Source organism: Neltuma alba, unplaced genomic scaffold, assembly GCF_004799145.2.
Source record: "Neltuma alba isolate B1F8T4 unplaced genomic scaffold, ASM479914v2 tig00012036_pilon, whole genome shotgun sequence".
Lineage (NCBI taxonomy): Eukaryota > Viridiplantae > Streptophyta > Magnoliopsida > Fabales > Fabaceae > Neltuma > Neltuma alba.
In genome coordinates this window covers 495,588-519,589 of record NW_021636601.1, presented here as the reverse complement: position 1 = coordinate 519,589, position 24,002 = coordinate 495,588, and the positions used below count along the sequence as shown (strand labels likewise).

Sequence of the window (24,002 nt, the reverse complement as noted above, 5' to 3'; positions counted from 1 at the left end):
ATAACTCCCAAAACTTTCTCCCTACCGTTCTCTTCTTCTCTCTTTCTGTTTAGTGTATTTGTTGTGTATCATTGACATGATTTCATTACATGTGGGCTGCCTGCTATCTTCATCAGATGTGTGTGGGTCCTTCTCCCATGGGAGGGTGTTAAATTGTTAGAATAAAAAAAGAGAATTATAAAACATAACATATTTTATTATAAAAAGCGGGGAGTAGAGGAGAGAGTTAGAAAACGTTTTTTGACTTGTTGAAGAGCTTCATAGAGAGTTTTTTTTTTTGGTACAAAAGTTTAGGTGAATTGAGTCTCAGAGGCTCACCAAGACCAAAGCAGTATGGGCTGAATATGACACAGGTATTGGGTCAAGAAGGAGGTCAAAGCCTTTTGAGTATGAAAAAAAAAAGGGAATGCCAAAAAATCTCCTTCCCCTCTGCTCATTATTCTAATTCTTCCTTTCTGGGTTTGTCTTCCCTTTTCTATGTGTTTTCTTCTTGGTTTTTATGTTTGGAGTGATCGATGATTTGTGGCTAATTTGATATCTGATGCTAAGCTTCTTCAGCTACGAACTTTTGGGAATATTTGTGACCATAATTGTAGATATTGTTTTTTTTTAATGTGTGTTTCTTAAATGAAAACAAGTAATTTAAAAAAATCTGCACATCCACTAATGGAGAGAAGAGAGAGAATTATAAAACACAAATTATATTTTATTATTGAAACCCTCTTGCAGGCTTCTCGGGTTCAGCTTGAAGATTTATATACATGGGGACACAAAATTCTACATTTGATTCAAGCTAGCCACTTTGGCACACAAACCTCATGTATATCTGAGGCATATTTGATAACAAAAGTATTATCAATATTCCATCTCAAGTCAAAGAAAGTTTACCAAAAAAGTAGTCAGAATTCTAATTAACCTATTTACCCCTCAATTTAGTCTAACGTTTCTTCACTGTATTTGGTTGTTTTTATATTTTTGATACAATTTTATTTTCATTTTTTTTGCCCGGACGAGGAAGGCCGAAGAAACAAGGAATATCACACCATATCTGTAAAAGAGAGCCAGAAATGGGACAATATCATCATTTATGTACAACCATGCATATAGATTTGTTTTGATTCTGCATATATTGACTTCATAAAATGTGTTGTGGCCAACAAATGAAACTTCATGGAAAATGTTGCAGCAAAAAACTGGAAAAAATTGCCGAATTTCAAATCTCCATTGCCTTTGATCTAGATTTGATAGATTGTTATGCCTCCTCCTCCTCACTTTTGTGTTTGGTGCCACTTAAATTCGTAGCTTCAGATGGTCAAAGCTTCATCTGATCATCCAATGACTCATCATATCAAATAGACAGCTGTGTTGTTCACGGTAAATTCATTCCCAAAAATTGCTTTCACCTCCACTTGGTTATCAGATTCTAGATTTGAAATTATTTTCTTCCTCTCTCCTTCTTCCTAGGATTTTAGTTTGTCTCATGTGGAGACCAAAGTGGTTGCCTTTGTATAAGTTATAATCATCAAGCAAATTACACAAGATTCATATGCCTTGTCACCCAAATCATTTGATAAGAAATATATACAACAAATAGCCATCTATTTTAAATGATCACAACCATTAACTGGAGGCACTTTAAATTTTGCAGAAGCTCCTTCACCCTTGAATGTTAGCCAATAGGGGTAATTGTCAGCAAGGAGAATATAATCATCACTGTACTTTGTGAGATTCAATCCCTACGCAATAATAGAAACACAGCCTCTAATTTAACTATATAATATGCATGCATAAATCTTTTTCAAAAAATTAATTTAGGAAAATCTAATTAGAGAGAGCTTGTGAAACCCTCTTTGAAAGTGTATGAAGGATTTGAGAATTCTTTTCTATTTGAATTAAAAGATTTCCTAGGCAATTTTCAAGCCTCAAGGTGTCCAATACAATTCGCGGCACACAAGGAATTAGGAATCTCCAATTCATCTTCTGCCAAAAGACGACATTGTTGATTTGGTTCATTTCGAGGGATTGTTGAAGAATTGGAGACAACATCTTTTGATCGACGCTTTTGAAGCTTTCTACGCACTTCTTGCACTTGAGAACTCATTCCAACTAGGCCATTCGTGGCAAACGGGCCTTTCGAGTCCAATACATAATGAACATTCTGGACAATATTCTGAATATCCTCACTTTCATAATTCCTGTGATTTCTAAAGAAGATAGAATAGCAGAAAAGGGAGCATTGATTAATTAATTAAGCATGATTGCAAATAAAGCAGAATGATGGGTATCAAGAGCAACGCATAGTTATGTTTCCATCAATAAATAAAACGCAAAACGAAAAGGAAAAATTACTTGAACCCAAAGTCATGCACAACATACCCATAAAGTCCCCAGCTTCACTGAGCGCTGTCCTCCACCTTGACACTTGATCTTCAGTGGGTGAAATTCTTTGTACAAGACCTCGAAATGCTTCTCCAAAACTAGGTCTTGATTATGAACTTCAGAAGGATTCACACCATAGAATATGGGCCGGAAACAACTACATGATCATGTGATATGCAAAACCCCATCATTTTTGGGAGTTCCTTGAGGCGCTTTTTGGAGCTAGCATAGCGCTTGGAGAAGCCCCGCCATTTAAATTTTAGAACCTTCCATATTGCTTCGCAATAGTTTAATTTTGTGAATGAAAATTCCAGCTTTTCATAGAAATGAATAGAGACGGGAAGTGAAAGATTCTAGAGTGTAGTGTCTTCCCCCCCCCCCCCACAAAAAACTAAAACTCGATAACACTTAATATTTATTGCCTACACTTTAAATTACATAAACACATGAAAGGATCTGTACAGGTTGATATACATATATTGTGAATGATTATGAAAATTGTAAATACATTCACGAACCAAAAGATTATTCATTGGCCCTATCGAATACCCTAAAAAAATAATACAACGTGTTTATCTATCAAAAATTGATTTGCTAGTCCTTATAATTTTATTATTTTTTGAATTGAGTCCTTTTAATCTTGTTTGTTTTTATTGGATCCTTATGTTTTATTGTGTTAAAGATGTAAGTTCCGTTTAAAAAAAGAAAACACCGTTAATGCATCAAGACTTGCTCTCTCTCTCCCACAGCCGTGGCGCTCTCTCTCATCTTTCGGCAACCATGACCAGTTCGATTGCATTTTGCCTCTTCCTCTTCCTGCCACCACCCTCTCTTTTATATCCCTTCTTTCCTAGCTCCTTCTCTCTCACCTTTCTTCCTCGCTCAATTCTCCTCCTCCTCACATCTCTCCTTGCTGTGAGAAAGAGTACACCAACAAAGGAGCCTGAACCAAAGAGGATGTCCAACGCTTCATCAATTATATATATATGTACTCCCTCTTATCCTATTTATAAACTTCAAATTTGAAAAGTGTGATCCACTTTATAAGTTTTAATTTGAGTATGTCCTAACTGGTAATCACTAGAATTTCATGTCATTTTAGCACTTTTCCTTTAATTTTATGTACTCTTAGATATATTTGTTCATCTTTTAGCTTTCATCCTTGTTATTTTTGAACTTATAAAGTTTGTCACTTTTGCAAGGTATATTTTGGCATTAAGAGCAATTATGTCAAGTCACTTGGAAAGCTTTTGAAAGTATTTGAGGATCAAGATTGTCATGCCCCAAAAATAAGGGATGATCGGCACAGAATATGAGAGAACTCACATTTCTTAAGCCTTAAAGCAATTAAATAATTACCCCACTTAATAATGTTATTATCACTAAATCAAACATAAAAATATTTATTGTATTCAGACAAAAACATACATTCCAAAATAATAAAAAGGACAGAAATTTGCATATAAACTACATGGAGCGTTTAAATCATAAAAACAAAACAAGTGAAAATTTAAATTTACGTCAATTAGTAGGCATACTTAGTAAATTTATAAGCTTTGATCAACAATGAAATGTCTCTGCTATCAAGGTCGGCGATGCTCTCTAAAGCCAAAAAAATTTTCCGATGAATAATGTAGCATTAATGGGAACAAGAAAAAGTAGTGCTTAAAAGAAAAATTGTGCACGTATTGTTTTGTAAAATAAATTATTAACAGTTACTTATAACTTAAGTAACATATAAAAGAAAATATATAAATGATTTTTAGTAGATAAAATTTACTAAACATTAAAACAACTTATGCATGAAATCTAATCATGTAATAGTATGAAAAACCTTTTTCGATTGAGGACTTTGACAGAATGAGCAACAAGTGTGGACACACAGTCCACAAGGGCAAGTAACCAATAAGCGTGGCTGAAGCCACAAATACAAGCGCGGGAACGATACCCACGAATATCAAGCGAGCTCGATGTTAACCATGGTGCACCAATACAACTGTAGCCCAAAGCCATGAAACAAGCGTAGCTGAAATCACAAATATCAAGAGTAGCCAAAGCCACAAAACAAGCGCAGCTGAAGCCACGAAACAAGCGAGCTCGATAGTAATCATGGCACACCATAGACTAATAGTTCTGTTGTTAGCAACCAGCATTCTATATTCAGTCCTCACAAAAACATTTACAAGCATGCGCAGGGTCGAAAACCAGAGCAAACAAAGCTTTTCTTTGTCACTAAAAATTTGTAAAATGAATATTTCATAACAAAAGACCCCAACATAAAAGTTCACAAAGTCTGAAATATCTTGTTCAAATTCCGTCATTGGACAAAACCATTTTTGTTTTTCAAATCTATATTAATGGCTTGCATAAAAACATTTCAAGATGTTAAAACATTATGATATCAATAAAGTGAAAATGAATAACAATATATTTCAAATTAAATTGTTTTGTTGAAACCATACTTGAGAAATGTAGTAGCTAAATAATAATAGAACAAATAAGAAAGTATCATCTATGAAAATGTTTATGGCACGCTATTTACACACCTGCTACACTCTCAATATACAATTCACTTCTATATATTACTCACTTTTGAATTATGTTTACCCCTTAATTCCTAATGTTCAAACAATGTCGTTAGTATTCCAACCATAACTTTTTATGAAATATTCACAATATATCACTTGACAAGATTTTATTTTCACTAACAAAGCTTTCCTTAACTTTTACCATATCCAGATAGCATTTTAAGTTTTATAAGTCACTTCACATAATTATACCAACACTTAATATATCAATACGCTCATAATTCAATTCTTAAATCAAAGCTATTGTTTATGAAACCATACTATGTTATACAAAACAAATGCATCCAATACCTCACCATCAATATTCTGCCTTTCTAGCTTAAACTCACGTTACTAGAGTCATTTATTAATATTCTTCAACAACTTAACAAGTACAATCAACCACCACATAGGCATTCCAGGGTTGACATAAGAATAAGCACACTTAACTATTGAAGTTTTCAAATGGTGTTCTTTCCATATCATTTTTTTTTTGTCAACCAAGTTTTCAATTAGAACACTCTTAATTTAACCAAATTTCTTTTCTACACAATTCCACAAACATCTTGTGTGCATTATAAAAATCAAGTTGCAAAACAATCGTCATCATCTCAAATTGCTAACCAATCAAATTTAAGTATCCTTGTTAAGCCCAAAACTAGATAAATTTGATTTCTTGACAACTTTTTAACCTATAAATAAACATTGTACTCCTCCATTTAACAACCACATATCATTCAAGTTCAAGCGCCATAGTAGTTTCACAAAAGTCCTAAAATTCCATTCAATACCGACATTTTGCTTTCAATTCTACTTTCGACCATTTTGTCAAACACCTAATATGCATTTAATTTGAAAAGCTTAAAAAAAGTATGTTCCTCTTAAAACTACGGCCTCGAACCACATACATTATGTTTATAATTCAACTTTGTTTACTCACCAAAACTTGGTAAAGCTCAAATCTACACCAACTAGACTTCCCACTCCACACACATACCAATTAGGGGGGGCAATACTATGCCACATTAAGAAAATAGCAGCATTAAAAAAAACAGAGAGGGGAGAAGAAGGTTGGTGTTTAAAACACACCCTTTTAACCATATCTGACCAACTAGACAGGCGTAGCATCAGCAAGGCGGAAGAACGAGAGGAAAGAAAGCAGGCGATTTCAATGTTGAGAGTGGGATCAGATGAGAGCCTCTAGAAATTTCCTCTCCTCCACTTGCGGATCACCGACCTTGTTTCCCTAGAAAGAGTAACAGTCATATATATGAAATAAAATATAATCAGTATTATGTTTATTTAAGAGCAATATGGTAATTTTGAGTGGTAAAGATGATAAATAAATCATCTCCTGGGCACATACGAGACTTGAATGGAACAAGAAGCAAGGCTCTATTAGATTCAGTTTCAAATATAATAATGAGATATTAATACTATTTAGTATTTAATTCCCCATATCTTTGTTTTTTTTTTAAATAAATACTTATTTATTCACTACAATAGAAGACACCCAACTTCTCTTTTTACATTTGATCCAAAAATTTAAATATAGATATGAAATATGCTAATCTAATAATATTGTAATTATTATTACTATTGTTACTGTTACTTTTGACTATATTCATGGTCTCTTGTCTCTCCCTCCTTTTGATTTTATTAACTTGCTTCATCCATTAATCAATTATTGTTTAATTTAAGAGTTCTCAAATAATTCTCAGGGTCATTACAAAGGTTACTTTAGAATCACACTGTGGTGATAAAAGAAGAACAAATAGACTCCAAATTATGGGTAAAACTCCTCATTTGAGCTAGAAAGACAAAATTTTCAAGAGATAATCTACTACAACAAAATGTGTTATTTACCTCCCTCGTTTATGTCTGTTTTGCAAAATAGAAGAGACTTCATGTCTGTTTTAAACAAAACAGACGTGAATTCACGTCCGTTGACCCAAAACAGACGGACGTGAATTCACGTCCGTTGACCCAAAACGGACGTGAATTCACGTCCGTCTGTTTTGGGTCAAGACGTGAATTCACGTCTGTTTCTTAGAACAGACGTGAATTCACGTCTGTTTCTAAGTAAACAGACGTGAAGGGGCTTCATTTTTAAAAAAAATTTGCCCGCAGCGCAGCTCGCATCAGTTATCTATCAGATCTGCATGTACTGCGCGCGATCGAAGAACTCCAGCTCGCAGCTATCTCGCACCCAACTTTCATTTTCGGTCTCTCCCTCTCATTTTCCTCTTGTCCGTGAAGTAGCCGTGAGCTATTTCAACTTGTTTCGGTCTCTCCTTCTGGTTTCAGCTCTTCAAGGCCGTAGCCGGACTCCCTCCATTGCGTCTCGCATTCTGCAGTAGCCGTGTTGTAGCAGCTCGCCGTTGAAGCCGTGAAGCTCACACGCACAGCAGCTCACCGTCATCGTCCTCTCTGTAGGCCGTTGATTCGAAGGCACGCCAGAACGGTGAAGGTAAGTTCATTCAACCGTTGCATTGTGGATTTAGTGTGTTGTATGGTGGGTTTGAGTAGCTTGAGGAGTTTTGAATTGGTTTCTGAGGTTGCTGTTTAAATTTTTACTGAAGAATTGTGTTTAGATAGTTTTAAATTTGTATATATTGATTGGGTAGAAATTTTAATGATTTCAAGCCTTGTTAATCTTGTTAGAAAAATAATGCATACAAGGTGTTTGTCAAAATGCCTAAGAGGGATTGCATTAGATAGTTTGCTATATGTGTTGAATTTAGATTAAGGATTGGGTATACATTAAATGATTAATGAAAAAATTGCATTTAGATAAGTTAAAATTTGTTTACATTGATTGGGTAATAGATTTGAAGTTTGAAATCATTTGCTTGGAATTGGCATGATTTATGTTGTAATTGGAATGAATCGGATTCAATTGATATCATTAGTTTTGAATTTGGTTAATGTTTATTGGGACTGTGCTGAATGGAATTAAATTGTTTATAATTCCTTAGGTAGTAACAGAATGGATCATAGTTGGATGAATGCTTTGAGAACAAGTGATGAATATGAGAACGGAGTAGAACGATTTATTGAATTTGCTAAACAGAATGCTCCTAGCAATAACGGAATGTATTTTTGTCCTGTGTCAAGTGTTTAAATGAGAGGCGACTAAGTGTTGATGATATTAGAGATCACCTGCTTTGTGATGGTATAAATCTTCGATATACAAGATGGATATGGCATGGTGAAGTAGGAACAAGTTCAATACTCGAAGAAGAGGAAGATATGGATGATGTAAATGATAGAATGAGCGATATGATTCGTGATGTAGGGGTAGAGTTCTTTGTGCAATCACATGCAAATGATAACTTGAAGAGTGATGCAGAGATGCCTTTGTACCCTGGGTGTTCTAAGTATACACGATTGACAGCTGTATTGAAATTGTTCAGTTTAAAAGCAAATAATGGGTGGACTGACAAAAGTTTCACAGAGTTGCTTCAATTGATTAGTGATATGCTTCCAATTGATAACGTTCTTCCAAATCGTGTGTATGAAGCAAAGAAAATCTTGTCTCGGATGGGTATGGGCTATGAAAAGATACACGCTTGTCCTAATGACTGTGTATTATATAGAAAAGAGTATGCTGGTCTACGTGAGTGCCCAAAATGTAAAACTTCACGATACAAGGTGAAAAAGAACATGGACTGTGCTGGTAACTATGATGGTGATGAGACAAGTAAAGGGCAACCTTTGAAGGTGTTATGGTATCTTCCGATAATACCACGATTTAAGCGCTTATTTGCTAATGCAACAGAAGCGAAGAAGTTAAGATGGCATTTTGATGAGAGAATATCAGATGGAAGATATCTTCGGCACCCTGCTGATTCTCCTCAATGGCAGAAAATAGATGAAATGTTTCCGGAATTTGGTCTTGAACCAAGAAATCTTCGCCTTGGGCTTTGTACAGATGGAATCAACCCTTACGGTACTCTTAATAGCACACATAGTGCATGGCCAGTACTGTTGGTGATTTACAACCTACCTCCCTGGTTATGTATGAAGCGCAAGTACATGATGCTTTCTATGATGATTTCAGGACCGAAACAACCAGGAAACAATATCGATATCTACTTGGCACCTTTAATTGAAGATTTGAAGATGTTGTGGGAAGAAGGCGTGGATGTGTTTGATGCATACAAGCAGGAGTCCTTTAAGTTGCGTGCCATGATCTTTACAACGATAAATGACTTTCCTGCATATGGAAATCTATCAGGATACAGTGTGAAGGGGCATAAAGCATGTCCTATATGTGAAGCAGACACATACTTCCACCAACTTAAGCACGGAAGGAAGACAGTTTACCTCGGTCACAGGAGGTTTCTTGATCGGTTCCACCCATACCGGAGATTGAAAAAGGTTTTTAATGGCTCACCAGAGCATGGCATGGCTTCGAAGGCATTAACTGGAGAGGAAGTTTACCAGCGAGTTGAAAGAATCAATGTCATTTTCGGTAAGACTCAAAAAGCTGCAAGTGAGAAAAACATATGGAAGAAGAGGTCTATTTTCTTTGATCTTCCATATTGGCGCAGTCTTGATGTAAGACACAGTATCGATGTGATGCATGTGGAAAAAAATGTGTGTGATAGTCTTATCGGTACTCTTTTGCACATACCTGGAAAAACTAAAGACGGAATTAATGCAAGACTTGATCTGGCTGAAATGGGCATTCGAGAGCGCTTACATCCACAATTGAGAGAGGGTGGTAAGCGGGCTTATATGGAACCTGCGGCCCACACATTGTCTAAAGTCGAAAAAACAAGCTTGTGTCGGTGTTTGCATGACATCAAGGTGCCCCAGGGGTATTCTTCTAATGTGAAAAGGCTTGTCTCAATGCACGATTTGAAGTTAGTGGGAATGAAGTCTCATGATTATCATGTACTGATGCAACAACTATTACCCGTAGCTATTCGAGGCACAATGAGAGATGATGTGAGGAGCACTATAACTAGATTATGTATCTTCTTCAATGCTATTTGTAGCAAAGTCATTGACATAGAGAAATTGGATGAATTGGAAAATGAGGGTTATGTTATCTTGTCTCAACTAGAAATGCACTTTCCCCCAGCATTTTTTGACATCATGGTGCATTTGATCATTCATTTAGTGAGGGAGATAAGGCTTTGCGGTCCTATTTTTCTAAGATGGATGTATCCATTTGAGAGGTACATGAAAGTCTTAAAAAATTATTCTAAAAATCCTTATCGACCTGAAGCATCAATTGTTGAAAGGTATGTAGCGGAAGAGGCTATGGAATTTTGCAAAACATATCTATCTATAGCTAAGACACCATCTCGGCATGAAAACGGTACAAGTAAAGGAATCAGGGGGTTGAAGGTAAAGAGTATGGGTCGTGAAGAAGTGTTACAAGCGCACTTATACATATTGAATAATATGGAAGAAGTGCAGTCGTATTTAGATGATCACAAAAAAAGTTTAAAAGAGAAGTATCCAAAGAAAAGTGATATGCAGATAGCAAATGAGCATAACAAAACATTTATAACATGGTTCAGTGAAAAAGTTTTGAGAGAGGCCAATGTATCTGATACAATAAAATGGTTAGCTTGGGGTCCTTGTTTTGAAGTTATCACTTGGAGTGGATACGACATAAATGGATATTCCTTCTACACAAAAGCTCAAGATGACAAAAGTACTGTGCAGAATAGTGGGGTAATGGTGGTTGCTGAAGCGATGCATTTTTCGAGTTCGAAAGATAAAAACCCCAAATTGGCATCTATGGCTTATTATGGAGTTATTGAAGAGATATGGGAGGTAAACTACACCAATTTCAAGATTCCTGTCTTCAAATGTAAATGGGTCAACAACAACAGTATTGAAATAGATCAACAATTTGGATTTACATTAGTTGATCTTGGCAGGGTTGGTTATGCAGATGAGCCCTTCATTTTAGCAAGCCAGGCAAAACAAGTATTTTATGTTACTGATCCAGCAAATAAAAAATTGTCTATTGTCCTTCAAAGTAAAAAGCAGAAGGACAGTGATCCTACCATGAATCTTGATGAGACACCACCTTTTGCTTCAAATCCGCCTAGACCAAGTGAAGTAGAATTGGTAGATAATGATGAATATGCTGCAAGAGATGATCATTGTGAAGGGATATGGGACAATGCATAAAGTCAGATTAAGTAATGTAATTTTGCAACGTACCTTGTGTTATTTTCTTTCATTTATTTCATTGCAATGTACTTGATATTATTTATATATTAATACATTTCACTATAATTTACTTATTTATCTAATTTTGGTTTTTCAACAGGCACATGGAGGAGGATTTTGATGCAAATATGGAGGAGGATTATGACATCGATGATGTCAATCAGCCGGAAGGAAGGAAGGTTAGAGGTAGTACAAGGCTACCAAAGTTAGCAGTACGTCATGGTCGTATTCAGAAGAAGCATGTGGATTTTGATGCCAATATGAATCCAATTGGTGAAGAGAAGGACAGATTCATTAGCTATATAGGCTCCGTTGCCCGAAGCAAAGTTAATATTCTATGGCCTAATTGGAAGTCAATTTCTAAGGAGACGAAGGATAGGATTTGGGAATATATTCTGGTATGTCACTTTCTAATTTTATTTCATTTGTTTTATTGTAAATATAGTTATAACTAAGATCTTTAACTCAAACATATATATTTTTCTTTGCAGCAAACGTATGACATCCCTCGTACTGAGCAAATGAAAAAGCATTTGTTGCAGCAAGTTCGTCAGCGCTGGAAAGATTTTAAGCACACACTCACGAGCCAGTATGTGCGAGGGCCTAAGAAAGATGATGATCCGTGCGAAAAATACTCCTTCCTTGATCCAGATGATTGGAGGAGGTTTGTGGCATCACGGCATGATCCTAAATTTCAGGTACATTGCCTTATAAAACATTTAATTTTGATTTAATTTACTTCACTTACTCAATTTACTTTGTTTTCTTTTCCACAGGAATTAAGTGCGATGAATAAAGAAAGGCAAGCTAAAAATTTATATCCGCACTATTTATCCCGTGGAGGTTACAAGATGCTTGAGGAGAGGATCATGCAGGATGACTTTAAGGCGATGCAGGAAGCTGCAAAATCTGATCCTAGTATCGTTGTTCAGACCCCACCTCCTCCTCCACGTCATAGAAAATGGAAGGAAGCAAGGATGAAGAAGGGTCAATATATTAATCCAGCAGTTGCTGAGATTGCTAAAAAAATTGTAAGTTGTATACATCAAATAACTTTAACTTATGGTAATATTCCTTATATTTTATCATTAATTTTCTATTATACTGTCATTAATTTTTTATCATACTTAAAATGTTATAGGAGGTACTTGAAGAGCAAAGCAGTGAAGGTTCATTTAGTCCGAGTGGAAGGATGGACATTTTAGCGACAGCGATTGGGAAGCCTGATCACCCCGGACGCGTTAGAGGAGAAGGGAGGACAGTTGGTCTTACCCAATATTTTGGACAAACTTCACGAGCTTCTCTACGAAGTCAACCCACTGATGAGATGATAGCTAAACTTCGAGACCAAGTTCGTGATGAGCTCCAATCTGAGCTAGAGGTCAAGATTGAGGCCCAGTTACGCCAGTCACTTCGAAAAGAGCTTATGGCTGAGCTTCGTGATGAGATGAAATCTATGGTCTCTAGCATGCAAATTGGGACAGTTCAACAACAATGCACACCCCAGGTTTGTAATCAATTTCACTTAAATTAATGTTGAGTTTTACCAACGTTTTTTTAATTTAATTTAATACTTGCATTTCTCTCATTTAGGATTCCCCCGTCTTTCCTAGCACTAAAAACAGTTGTAATCCACCGGGGGCATTGGGAGAGCATGATCCTAGTAGTCCCACGCCGGACTTTGGACAACCTTGTTGTCTTCGTTTAGAGGTCCCAAGGATGCGTGTTGTTGCTGACGCTCTCCTCTACAATCAAGGGAGCACTATCCATCACCAACATATTCAAGAGGACCAAGCGAGGGTTACAGTTACGACTGTTCGAGAGGGAGAGACAGGTGCGGATGTGCCATTCCCGACTGCTGAAGTTGTGAAGTTAGGTCAGGCAATTGGAACTTTCATTCTTTGGCCTAGACACCTTGTTGATGAGGAGATAATACCTGTGATGGTAAGAAAATGTTATTCTATACTGTGTGCATTTTTTTAACATAATACTTATAATACTTATTATGTTTATTTGATGTTTCATTAGGACCAGGAAGATGTTAATAGATATCCCTGCTTGGCACAATTATATGAGGAATATAAAACAATTAACAAGGTCGACATAAAGATGCCTGTAGGGATTGTGGGTGAAGAAAAATCATATTTCTTTGGACTTGACAACAAAGACATCAGGGATTTGTTATCCTTGAAGGAGTTGGACATAGCATGGGTTCAATTAGCAATCATGTAAGTTTACTTTTTCATTTCTAACTTAAATTTCTAATTTCTTACTTTCACATACTAATAATTATCTTATTTCAATTCAATGATAGCTTCTTCCATAACAAATGCATGTCATCAATGGAGAAGAGAAATTTGTATGGATATTTATGCCCTGCAAGTGTCCAGAAGAAGTACAACCCACTAGATAGGAGAATCAGATATGTGGGCAATACGATTGGAGACACTAAATTACCTTGTTATTTGGCACCAATTATTGAAGGGCAAGTAGCTTAATTATATTTATTTATACATACTTAAATTGTTAAGAATTATTGTGATATCCAGTAATGTATAAGTCTTACTCTATGATGCAGTTGTCATTGGAGTTTGTGTGTTTCTTGTCCCATTGACAATGTCATCTACTGGTTTGATCCCTTGGGTCGTCGTCCAAGCAGTGAGATGAGGGGCGTTTTCAACACGTAAGTACCTTAATGTAGATCAATAATTTTGTTTTCAATATAAATTATTTAACTTGTGCTTTCATTTGCTTATAGGGCTTTAAAGACTTATTATATAACCGGTGGGAAGCGTTCCGGGAAAAATGGCTCAACAACTTGGGTATATCCTAGTGTGAGTACTTTAAATTGAAGTTCTTTCATTGATGGCAGTTATTTTATATATGAATTTGGATTATCATTTCCTTGTGATTTGCAGTGTGCTAAGCAACAAGGGCCAACAGAGTGCGGATATTACATTATCCGTTATATGTTTGAGATTATTGAGAGCGGATGTATTACAAAATTTGATGAGGTAAGTAAATATAATTTTAGTTTTGTAATAGTTGAATTTTTAAATTGAATTGTTACTTATTTTATTTTCTTCCTATGTTTAAATTTGTTCATTTGTCAATTTACAGATTTTTGATAATGATTGTTCATATACTATTGATGACATTAACTTCATCCGAGACCTTTTGGCACAGCAACTGCTTCAAGAATTGTGGTCCAGGGATTGAGCAAGTTTATGTTTAGAGACAATAGGATCAATATTGACTTTTGTAATTTGTTCTTCTTTTTTGACTAGTTAGTTAATTAATGTGTCTATATAGATGAAGTTATGATGTTGATATGTCTTGGCTGAAAATATTGACTGGTTCATACTATTTCAACTTGCTAGAAAGTGGCTATTATGGCTATTGTGGCTGTAGGAGAAGCAGTATATACGAACTGAATCTTTTTTTAAAAAAAACAGACGTGAATTAACGTCTGTTTCGCAAAAACAGACGTGAATTCACGTCTGTTTTAAGATTAACAGACGTGAATTCACGTATGTTTTTGGGAAACAGACGTGAATTCTCGTCCGTTCCAAAATGAAGTAAAAAGGGGGGTACTTTTTATGTCCCTTCTTTTCATGTCCCCTGCAAAACAGACGTAAAAAGTCATGCAAAACAGAAGTAAAAAGTCTTCATTGTAGTAGTGTAAAATGAGCTATGGTGCACTCTGTCCTGGTTGCGGCCCAACTTAAACGAAGGCAAACTCGGCCGTGACGCAGAATTTTTGGGCCGCAGCACGGTCGCTAATAACAAAATGCATAGCTGCACTAAGTCAAAAAAAAAATTCTAGGTTTTAAGGCTCCAAACTCAATTTTGGTTGCCATTCTTCAGTTCTGGGTGGCTCTTGGGAGTATTTGGCTATGCTAGGGCTTGCTTCTTAGAGGAGATTGAGCTAGGAGTTAGAGCTTTGAAGAGATTTGGGCTTCTTTTTTTGGTTTTTCCTCTCCATCTTGCTTTTTCTACTCTTGTTTCATGTTTGTGTTGATATAGATGTATGTTCACATAGATTTTCTGAGTATGTGTGGCTAATACTTTGATTCTAGGATTATTTTGAACTCTTGTATGGATTAAGTACTCATTTCCCCTTTATATTTGTGATTAATAATATGATTGTGTTGATTTTACTTTATGCTTAATGCTTCTTATTGATTGGCCACTAGTGAGATTGTTGGATTCACTTAATGGATGCTTGAGAAGACTAGATTGAGTGTAAAACTTGGGTAAAATCATGAGAGAACTTGAAATGTGCGAGTTGGATGGATGGTTTTGTTAATGATATAGAGATATACTCATTAACCTCACATAATCATATAAGGTTTGCAATTAAAATTGGGGCTTCATTAATTAATTAAGAGATTAAGGAATTAATTGAGCAAAACATGTATTTGGAGACCTGAGAGATTAAGGAATTAATTGAGCTAAACATCTATTTGGAGACTTGAGAGAGCACTTATAGGTAATTTAATATCCTTGGCTAATATAATCTATAATTAAGAAGCAAATATAATGGGGATTTAATTGAGTACTTTTGAAGTATATGGGGGATAAGTAATCCTAGGTCCCTTTGAATCATTAGAATTGAAGAATCACTTTTTCTTTTTATTAATTTTTAATTTTACAAATAGTTGCTTTCACTCTTGATATTTGTATTACTCAAATTAAGCGAAAGTGTGATAATCAATATTTGATCAGGTTTTGAAACCAAGTCCTAGTGTGAACAATGCTTTACTTATCACTTTATTACTTGTCACGACCCATGCATTTGTGATGTGAACACTAACATTTAACACATTTTTTCCAATGTTACTCTTAATGATTTCTCTGTTACTACATTTTTTTACACATTCTCTTTCATCTTTTTCCTCATTTGTTATAAGGGTATATTTAGAAATAAAAAAATATTTTTAATAAATTTTAACTAATTATTTATTATTTGTAAATTAGTTATTTGAAGACTACAATGAGAAGCATCTTCCCCTGTCTCTCTTAAACGCACCTGTCTCCCCGTGCCTTCTTACTCTCTCTCAACTGACGAGAGAGTGTGGGTCACGGCTTGAGGGATATATAGAGAGTAAATGTATCTCAATACATTATCGGTCAGCAGCCTTAACATAATAAAATATGAGGATCCAATAAAAAAAATAAATTTAAAATGAATTGATTCAATATCTGATGAAACTATAAGGAGTAATAAATTAATTTTCCCTTTATTGTTTAGTAGTTTTACTTTTTAATATTTTGTAAATTTGAAGAGTAATTTTGTAATATTAAAAATCATAAGATAATAAATTATTTATAATTATTTAACATTTTGAAAAATTCAAAAGCTTCTCTATTTAAATAACAAAATCTGATTATGCAGTTCGAGGTCGCAGGAACCTTCGGTCCCGGCTTCAAAATGGGTTTTGCATCCCAGGTGGGAATAACAATATATAGGAGAGAAGACTTGAGAGACTATTAAAACTATGAACTATATCTGAAGGACATAAATCCTAGATATTTCAAATAAAAACAAAGGTTATTTCTTGGTGGGAATTAATTTCTCGTGTTAATCAAAATGCCGCTCTTTGCTTTCTTTTTCACACACATCTTTCAGTTTTTGTTAAGAAAACTAGAAGTGTGTATCAGCTTGGTCCAAGTCGTGCCGGTAGACACTGTCCTTAAGAGTTATTCTGCTACCATAGGTAAACGTGAGTGCGGCACTCCCCAGGATTAAACGAACCCTTCCTGCAGAAAACAAGGTAACAGAACAGTAGAAAAATATAACCCAGCAGCACAGAAACGCAGAGAGGGAAGAAGAGAAACACAGAGGAGGAAGAGATGCTCGAAAACTCAAGAGCGAGATGCAAAACACACTATCCTGGACCGCTTTATATAGGCCTTGAGGACCTGACCATTGGGCACCACCATAAACACAATTAATCTGTCGGTTTTATAAGTTACTGCAATAATCTGTAATTATACCTTCGATTATGAACGTTGGTTACGTTTAAGAAATAAATTCCAGACGTTACCAGACATTAATCCATGAAAAACGGTTTAAGGATTAATGGAGGATTAATCACGGTTTGAAAAACTCCCAACATTCAGTAACCTTCGGCTGTTACAAAAAATAAATGGTCAAAAGAAGGATTTTCTGATAAGCTCTCTTAACACCATTTTATAATTTAATTTTGCAAAAGTGTTTTATAAAAAGTGCCCGATAGTCGGTAAAACGGGCTAGGCCCGCCCGCTTAAAAGATCAGGTTTGGGTTGGGAAAATGCTAGCCCGTTGAAATTTGAACTTTGTCAGCTTGCTCCGCCTGGAGCCCGCTCCGCCACGGGCTAGCCCGCGGGTTGGCAGGCTAGCCCACTTTTTTTCTTTTTTTTTTTACGCTACCTCACACTCATAAGCTCACAATCATGGACTCGTCACTCTTGTCTCATGGTCTATATACTATATGGTGGTCCTGGTCCAAGTCCAACTTCACCAAGTCTTTTTTAATTTTTAGCCCAACCCAAAAAATTTTTTCCCCGGCTGCCTTGCGCCCCTGCCCTAACCCCTAAGTTAGTAAGTCCCTAGCTTCGCACTTCGCACTTCGCTGTTTCGCAGTTCGCAGTTTGCGCTTCGCCGTCGCCCTTCGCTGAATCGCCTTCGGTTGACCTTCACCCCTACTCCTTCATCCTTCCAGAATTTAGAATTCAGAGTTTCGCTCTATCATCCTGCAGCCACCAGCCCACCACACACTCACGCACTAAGCAGTCCCTACTCGGCTACTCCCCACTCCCCATAAACCAGAATCACCGGCACCGACGCTGACCACGCATGTAGCTCACTGCGACACGGCCTCGCTTCTTGTCTCCTTGATTCGCATCGCCATCACCCAGCCCCATCATCTTCGTGTCGCAAGCTCGCAGGCGCAGCAACCTTGTTTCGCAAATTGCAAGACGCAAGCTCGAGACTTTGGCTGGCTGTCTCTAGAGTCAAATTCAAAATTTGGGCAGTTGCTGGAGCTCAACTCGTCCTCTCAGGCAAATCTTCCTTACCTTCGATTTCTGCTTTCTTCGTCTTTGATTGTTGCTTGGCTGTTGGATTTGTTGTTGGATATCCGCTCGTCTTTGATTTGTTCTTTCTGTTGTGGTTGATTTTGCTGGATTATTGGGATTAGTGTTGATATTTGCAAGTTAATTTTAAAGAAAAATGGCTACTGATGGTAGTGGAACTGGAAGAAAGGAAGTTGAGATTACCGTTCCTGATGAAACAAATACGGGGGGAAACCAATCTGTACAAGGAAAAACCCCTGAATCTTCTGTGCAAGATAATTCAAATAAGAGGGCAAAGAAAAATACATATGATGTCTGGAAGTTTTTTACTAAAATTGGTGTGGTTAATGGCAAACAAAAAGCAACCTGTAATGGATGTGGAAAACCATATGTTTGCGGTGGAAAGGAGTATGGAACTTCAACCCTTAGGCGTCATATGGAGATGTGTGTGTCACTGCCAAAATATAAAGACATTGGTGACATGATGATAGACCATGCAGGGAATGTAAGATCCAGGCAACTTGATCATAACAAAGTTCGAGAAATGATTTCTGCTTGTATCATTAAACATGATTTACCATATTCATTTGTTGAGTATGAAGCGGTTAGGGAGTTGCTCAAATATTTGAATGCTGATTATAAGAACATTACTAGAAAAACTGCAGTGATGGATGTTTGGAATTTTTATATTAGTCAAAAAGAAAATCTAAAGAAAGTGATGATAGATTGTCCTAGTAGAATATGTTTAACTAGTGATTGTTGGACATCAATAACTAGTGAAGGTTATCTTTGCTTAACTGCTCATTTTGTTGATGAGAAGTGGCGACTTAATAGTAAGATACTTGCATTCTCTAAAATGGAGCCGCCTCACTCTGGGGTTGAATTAGCTAAAAGGGTGCATGATTTATTGATTGATTGGGGGATTGAAAAGAAAGTTTTTCTATTACCTTGGATAATGCTTCAGCAAATGATGTCATGCAAAATTTATTAAAAGAGAGGTTGAATTTTTATAATGACTTGCTATGCAATGGGGAGTTTTTTCATGTGAGATGTTGTGCCCACATCTTGAATCTTATAGTTCAGGAGGGTATGAAAGTAGCAAGTGATGCTATGCATAAGATTAGGGAGAGCATTAGATATGTAAGGCAATCAGAGGCGAGGAAAATTGTTTTCAAGAGATGTATTGAACAAGTTGAAGTTCCTGAAACAGTGAGTTTGAAGTTAGATGTCCCAACTAGATGGAATTCTACACATGCAATGCTTGAAAGTGCACTTAAATATCGTCATGCCTTTGCTAATTTGGCTTTCAATGACACCAATTATCCTCATTGTCCAACCAATGAAGAGTGGGCTAGAGCAGAAGCAATGTGTAAATTCTTGAAGCCATTTGCAGTGATTACAAATTTGATGTCTGGGTCAACATATCCCACTTCTAACATGTACTTCATGCAAATATCAAAAATTGAGTCAATGTTAAAGCGTCATATGCATAATGATGATTCTGTGATTCGAGATATGGCTGTTAGAACGCTTGACAAGTTTGAGAAATATTGGGAGTCATACTCTGTCATTCTTTCACTTGCAATTATCCTTGATCCACGGATGAAGTTTGATATCGTAAAATTTTCTTACTCAAGACTTGATCCTATAAATTGTCATGAGAAGGTTGAATATGTTAGGAGCAAGTTGTACAGTGTTTTCAATGAGTACAAAAATCTGGTATCATCTTCATCTCCAACCCATATTGTTCAAACTGAATCAAGTTACAATGCTAGATCCATTCATCCTGCAAACATTGTGCTGCCTAATTTCTCTGTGAGGGATCAATCTAACTACTTGGATGCTTTTGATGTAAGTTTGAATTTGTTTAATAGTTAAATATTTTCCTTCAATGTTACTAAATACTAATGTTTTATTCTTATGATGTAGGATTATCTTGAATGCAAGAGCAAAGATAGTGCGACAATAGAAAAGTCTGAATTAGATTATTATTTGGAAGAGGCAACACTTGATCCTACCTTGTTTGTAAACCTACAGGTTTTGGATTATTGGAAGAGTAACTCATCTCGGTTTCCTTGTCTTGCAAAAATGGCATGTGATATTCTTAGCATTCCCATAACCACGGTTGCCAGTGAATCAGCTTTTAGTATTGGTTCACGAGTTCTCACAAAGTATAGAAGTAGTCTTCTTCCGAATAATGTGCAAGCCCTCATTTGTACTCGTAATTGGATTCTTGGTTTTCCATTTAGTGATAATATAATCATATTTGCTTATTTGTTTTATATATATTAATTTTTCTATTAAGTGTAATTGAGCAGTGCAAATCTAATACTCTTCTTTATGTATGGCAGAAGATGATCCTGAAGAAGAAATAGTTTCTATCAATCCTGAAGAAGCTTTATTTAATGCTTCAAGTGTCCCACCCGATTAGATCATGTTTGGACTTTAGATGTGTTTTGTTTGTAATATTTAATTTTTGGACACTTGAATTAATGTTGAATTGTTGCTGGACGCTGGTTGGTGTTTTTTAACTGTTCTAGATGTTTATTTGTCCTTGAATGTTGTAATCTGTAATGAAAAATGCGTTCAGGTGTGAAAAGGTGCCAAAAGTAGCATGTTCTCGTTTTTTTTTTTAAAAAAAAAATACAGGCCCGCCAGCCCGCCTTGGCGGGTATAGGCTTCCACTCTGCCAGCCCACCAAAATGCGGGCTACTTGAGCCCGCTCCGCTTTCAACCTGCTCCGCTACGGGCTGGCCCGTATCCGCACCGCCAGCCCGTATTACCAGCTCTACCCGATACTATTCTAATTTGCGCGCAGGGGGGAAATTGCAACACCTAACTTTCTAGATACTAATAGGATCATTTTAACGTCTGTGAAATCACTAATGCCAGGTTTCCGACTTGGGAAAAGACAGGAAATTTTTTTTTTCAACATTAGAATCAATCAATCAACATTTCAAACCTTTAGAATAATTAAAGAGTGATCTACAATCAACCCTGCTTTCAACTTAATCTATTATCACCTAAAATAATTTCATACTGTACAATCTTATAATATTATATTAAAAATAGAGCAACGCTCTTGGTTGACAGCATATACTTGCACCCGGCAGTGCTCACCTTCTTATAGAGGATACAAAATAATATTTCCATAGAGCAAGTAAAGTTACTTACCCATATAACATATATAATAAAATAAGTGTTAACTTATTAAGATATTTTGCTACATATTTATAGAATATAATAGCCATCTCTGCTATTCAACTAGCTCACCTTCTTTTCAAACAACCTCCTTATCCTTCGAGCTACTAGCCTTCGCTGTTCATCATAAATGGGAGGGTGGGATTCTAAAGAATCTCCGTAATAGTAATTTCTGTCAAACAAATGTGCAGATTACATAAAGCATGCAAAACAAGCCAAAGTGGAACATAACCTTGCAAGCTAATGCAATTAAGCATTAATCGCAATGACAGATAGACAAGCTGAATAAATAATGTGCAAATAATTGGCAAATACTGCCCCATGTCTATCAGCTACACATGATCACGGCTAAATAATCCATGCAAAGAATTAAGGATTACATGTTCTCATGCTTTAAACAGCAATATGGCACAAACAGACATGTAGCAATCATACACAAGTGTAAGGTAGGAAAGAACTACTACCTGGGCCGCTTCCCTCCAAATCAAACCTTACCGTTTTCCTTTCTTTTTGCTTCTTGGTGGGCTTGAGCAGATATATAAACCTATCATATTGGTAAGGGTAGATTAACACTTGATCCAACTGTAATTCATAAATTAAATAACTCTCTTTAAATTCCAAATCTTCTGTAATCTCTACCCTTACATGATAGTTAATCATCCTGTACAATTTTTCTTATTCAAACTATTCTCTTTGGAATGCTTCCTTCCTTATCTTAACCCATATAGTTACTTTACTTAATAACTGGTCATCCTGGTCAAATATATTATCTTTAATTATTGCATTTAAGGGTAACTCCGTGTCCCCAATTCCAAATTCAGTTCCACTATTAAGTGGTTGGTATCATGGAAAAAGTAAAGATACACACACACACACACACATATTTATATGTATTACTTTAATCCTCATTTAACTTCATTTTTTCCAAAATAATTCCATAAGCTCTCTTAGTTTTTATTCACAATTAACTTAATACTTATCATTTGATTCCAAGCTAAGAGATTTCAATTTCTAACCATCTATTGATCTTCTTAAATCTTTGATCTAACATTCCTCCAACCACCTTTCCAATAACTTCTATTGATTGTCACTTGTTAACCCATACCTTAAAATAATTTCCAAACATCATAAACATTAGTCCATTTACAATGTCCATTCACTATTTGGAAACCTCAAACAAACCCCAACAATGAATTTCAAATCAATTCCTAGCTTAATTCCCTTCATCCTCAAAACAGCCACCAAATTAATTCCTAAGTTCAATCATTTAATCTTTAAAACTTCCTATTGTTTTCTTTCTATTACGATTGATCTATTCCTTACTATTCTGTTAATCCTTTCCCAAAATCTTTCTGCAATATCTCCATTCAAAACCCCAGGCTCAAGCCTGTTCACAACCCATAGTACCAAATTCCAACTTAACAATCCATTAAAAACCCGACTTCACACTCAACAAAACAGGAAGTTTAAGTTTAACCATTACTTCCACAAACAAACACCTACTGTATTGCATCTAGATATTTTAAACTTATTCTTACTTATCATTCCCAACACCTATGCATTCAGAAACTTAAACTCTTGTTCGACCATCATAGAGCAATATCAAACGGTAAGCATTCGGACACAAGCATCACATATATATCTATATATTTCACGGTTCTACTCCCCCATATATTATCCTATCAGACACGCTCTCAGAAAACAACAACCCCATTCCGTCACTGTTTTGGAATTTTCCCAGCATCAACTTTCAACTTAAATTTTGTTTTTGAATCATCATTTTCGAAACATAGCAGCAACTTCGCATACAACCAGCAAATGCACATGCATAAATACCGTGTTATTACTTTCTTCCATCTCTAAGTTTCAACACCAACCAGAGGCTCATTTTAATCCCTGTTTCGGTCGAACCAGAATAGGGGAAGAGAGTTTTGCACGTCTATATAGTTATATCAGTTTCAGCCTTCAACTTAACTCCATAAACTCGAAGCTTATGAACCATGGAGCATATACCCCCACATACACTGTTCAGACAGTAACGCAGAGGCAAAGAAAGGGACATGCAAGCTCAAAAACAAGCATCATACACTTCAATCTACCCATAGAATTCGAATCCATTGATCCATCTCTTCACTGGTTCATTTTCTCTCTCTAAGCTCATCTCTCTCTCTCTCCTCGACTTCGCCGGTAATGTGAACCAAAACCAGAAAATGAAGACAGCAATAAACTCGGGAAGCTCACCTTGTTCAGGATCCAATCTTGCATGCAATGGATACCACCTCCGGTCACTCCTCCAGTTCCGCCGAGCTTTGCTTCTCTTGTGCTCTCTCTACGGTCGTGGAAATGAAATGAAGATGGTGAGAATGATCTGATGATATAAAGGAAGTAACATGCATGTGAAGTGGGTGTGGGTAGAAATGAAATGCCCATTTTGCCCTTACACTCTATTTTCTTTCAATTTCATCCTTCCACTATAATTCTGAAATAATGAGATAAACCCAGAAATTATTCCACCATGTTTTATATGGATCTTTCTTTCCATTAGCTTCTTTGACCCATAAAATAATTTCTCGAAAAATTTTGGGTCAAAAATTA

The 24,002-nt window shown here is 36.0% G+C and overlaps 2 protein-coding genes across 2 annotated transcripts; both read left to right on the top strand.

Annotated features, from left to right (window-relative positions):
- The first annotated feature begins 12,147 nt into the window (after positions 1-12,147).
- Positions 12,148-13,080, top strand: LOC114721436 (uncharacterized). Its single transcript, XM_028907255.1, has 4 exons — positions 12,148-12,178; positions 12,289-12,654; positions 12,741-12,981; positions 13,058-13,080. The coding sequence occupies exons 2-4, from the start codon at positions 12,340-12,342 to the stop codon at positions 13,078-13,080; spliced, it is 579 nt and encodes a 192-aa protein (XP_028763088.1). The 5' UTR covers positions 12,148-12,178; positions 12,289-12,339.
- A 5,283-nt stretch (positions 13,081-18,363) lies between these two features.
- LOC114721434 (zinc finger BED domain-containing protein RICESLEEPER 2-like) lies at positions 18,364-20,637 on the top strand. Its single transcript, XM_028907254.1, has 4 exons — positions 18,364-18,879; positions 19,290-20,057; positions 20,136-20,454; positions 20,558-20,637. The coding sequence occupies exons 1-4, from the start codon at positions 18,364-18,366 to the stop codon at positions 20,635-20,637; spliced, it is 1,683 nt and encodes a 560-aa protein (XP_028763087.1).
- Positions 20,638-24,002: the final 3,365 nt, after the last annotated feature.

Bases quoted from the DNA above. Each gene is read 5' to 3' on its own strand.
- LOC114721436 (XM_028907255.1), top strand. From the start codon at position 12,340: ATGGACATTTTAGCGACAGCGATTGGGAAGCCTGATCACCCCGGACGC. The intron at 12,655-12,740 runs GTTTGTAATCAA...TCTCTCATTTAG, and splicing joins AACAACAATGCACACCCCAG to GATTCCCCCGTCTTTCCTAG. The intron at 12,982-13,057 runs GTGCGGATGTGC...TCTTTGGCCTAG, and splicing joins TGTTCGAGAGGGAGAGACAG to ACACCTTGTTGATGAGGAGA.
- LOC114721434 (XM_028907254.1), top strand. From the start codon at position 18,364: ATGGCTACTGATGGTAGTGGAACTGGAAGAAAGGAAGTTGAGATTACC. The intron at 18,880-19,289 runs GTTTGGAATTTT...CTTATAGTTCAG, and splicing joins GAAAAACTGCAGTGATGGAT to GAGGGTATGAAAGTAGCAAG. The intron at 20,058-20,135 runs GTAAGTTTGAAT...CTTATGATGTAG, and splicing joins ACTACTTGGATGCTTTTGAT to GATTATCTTGAATGCAAGAG.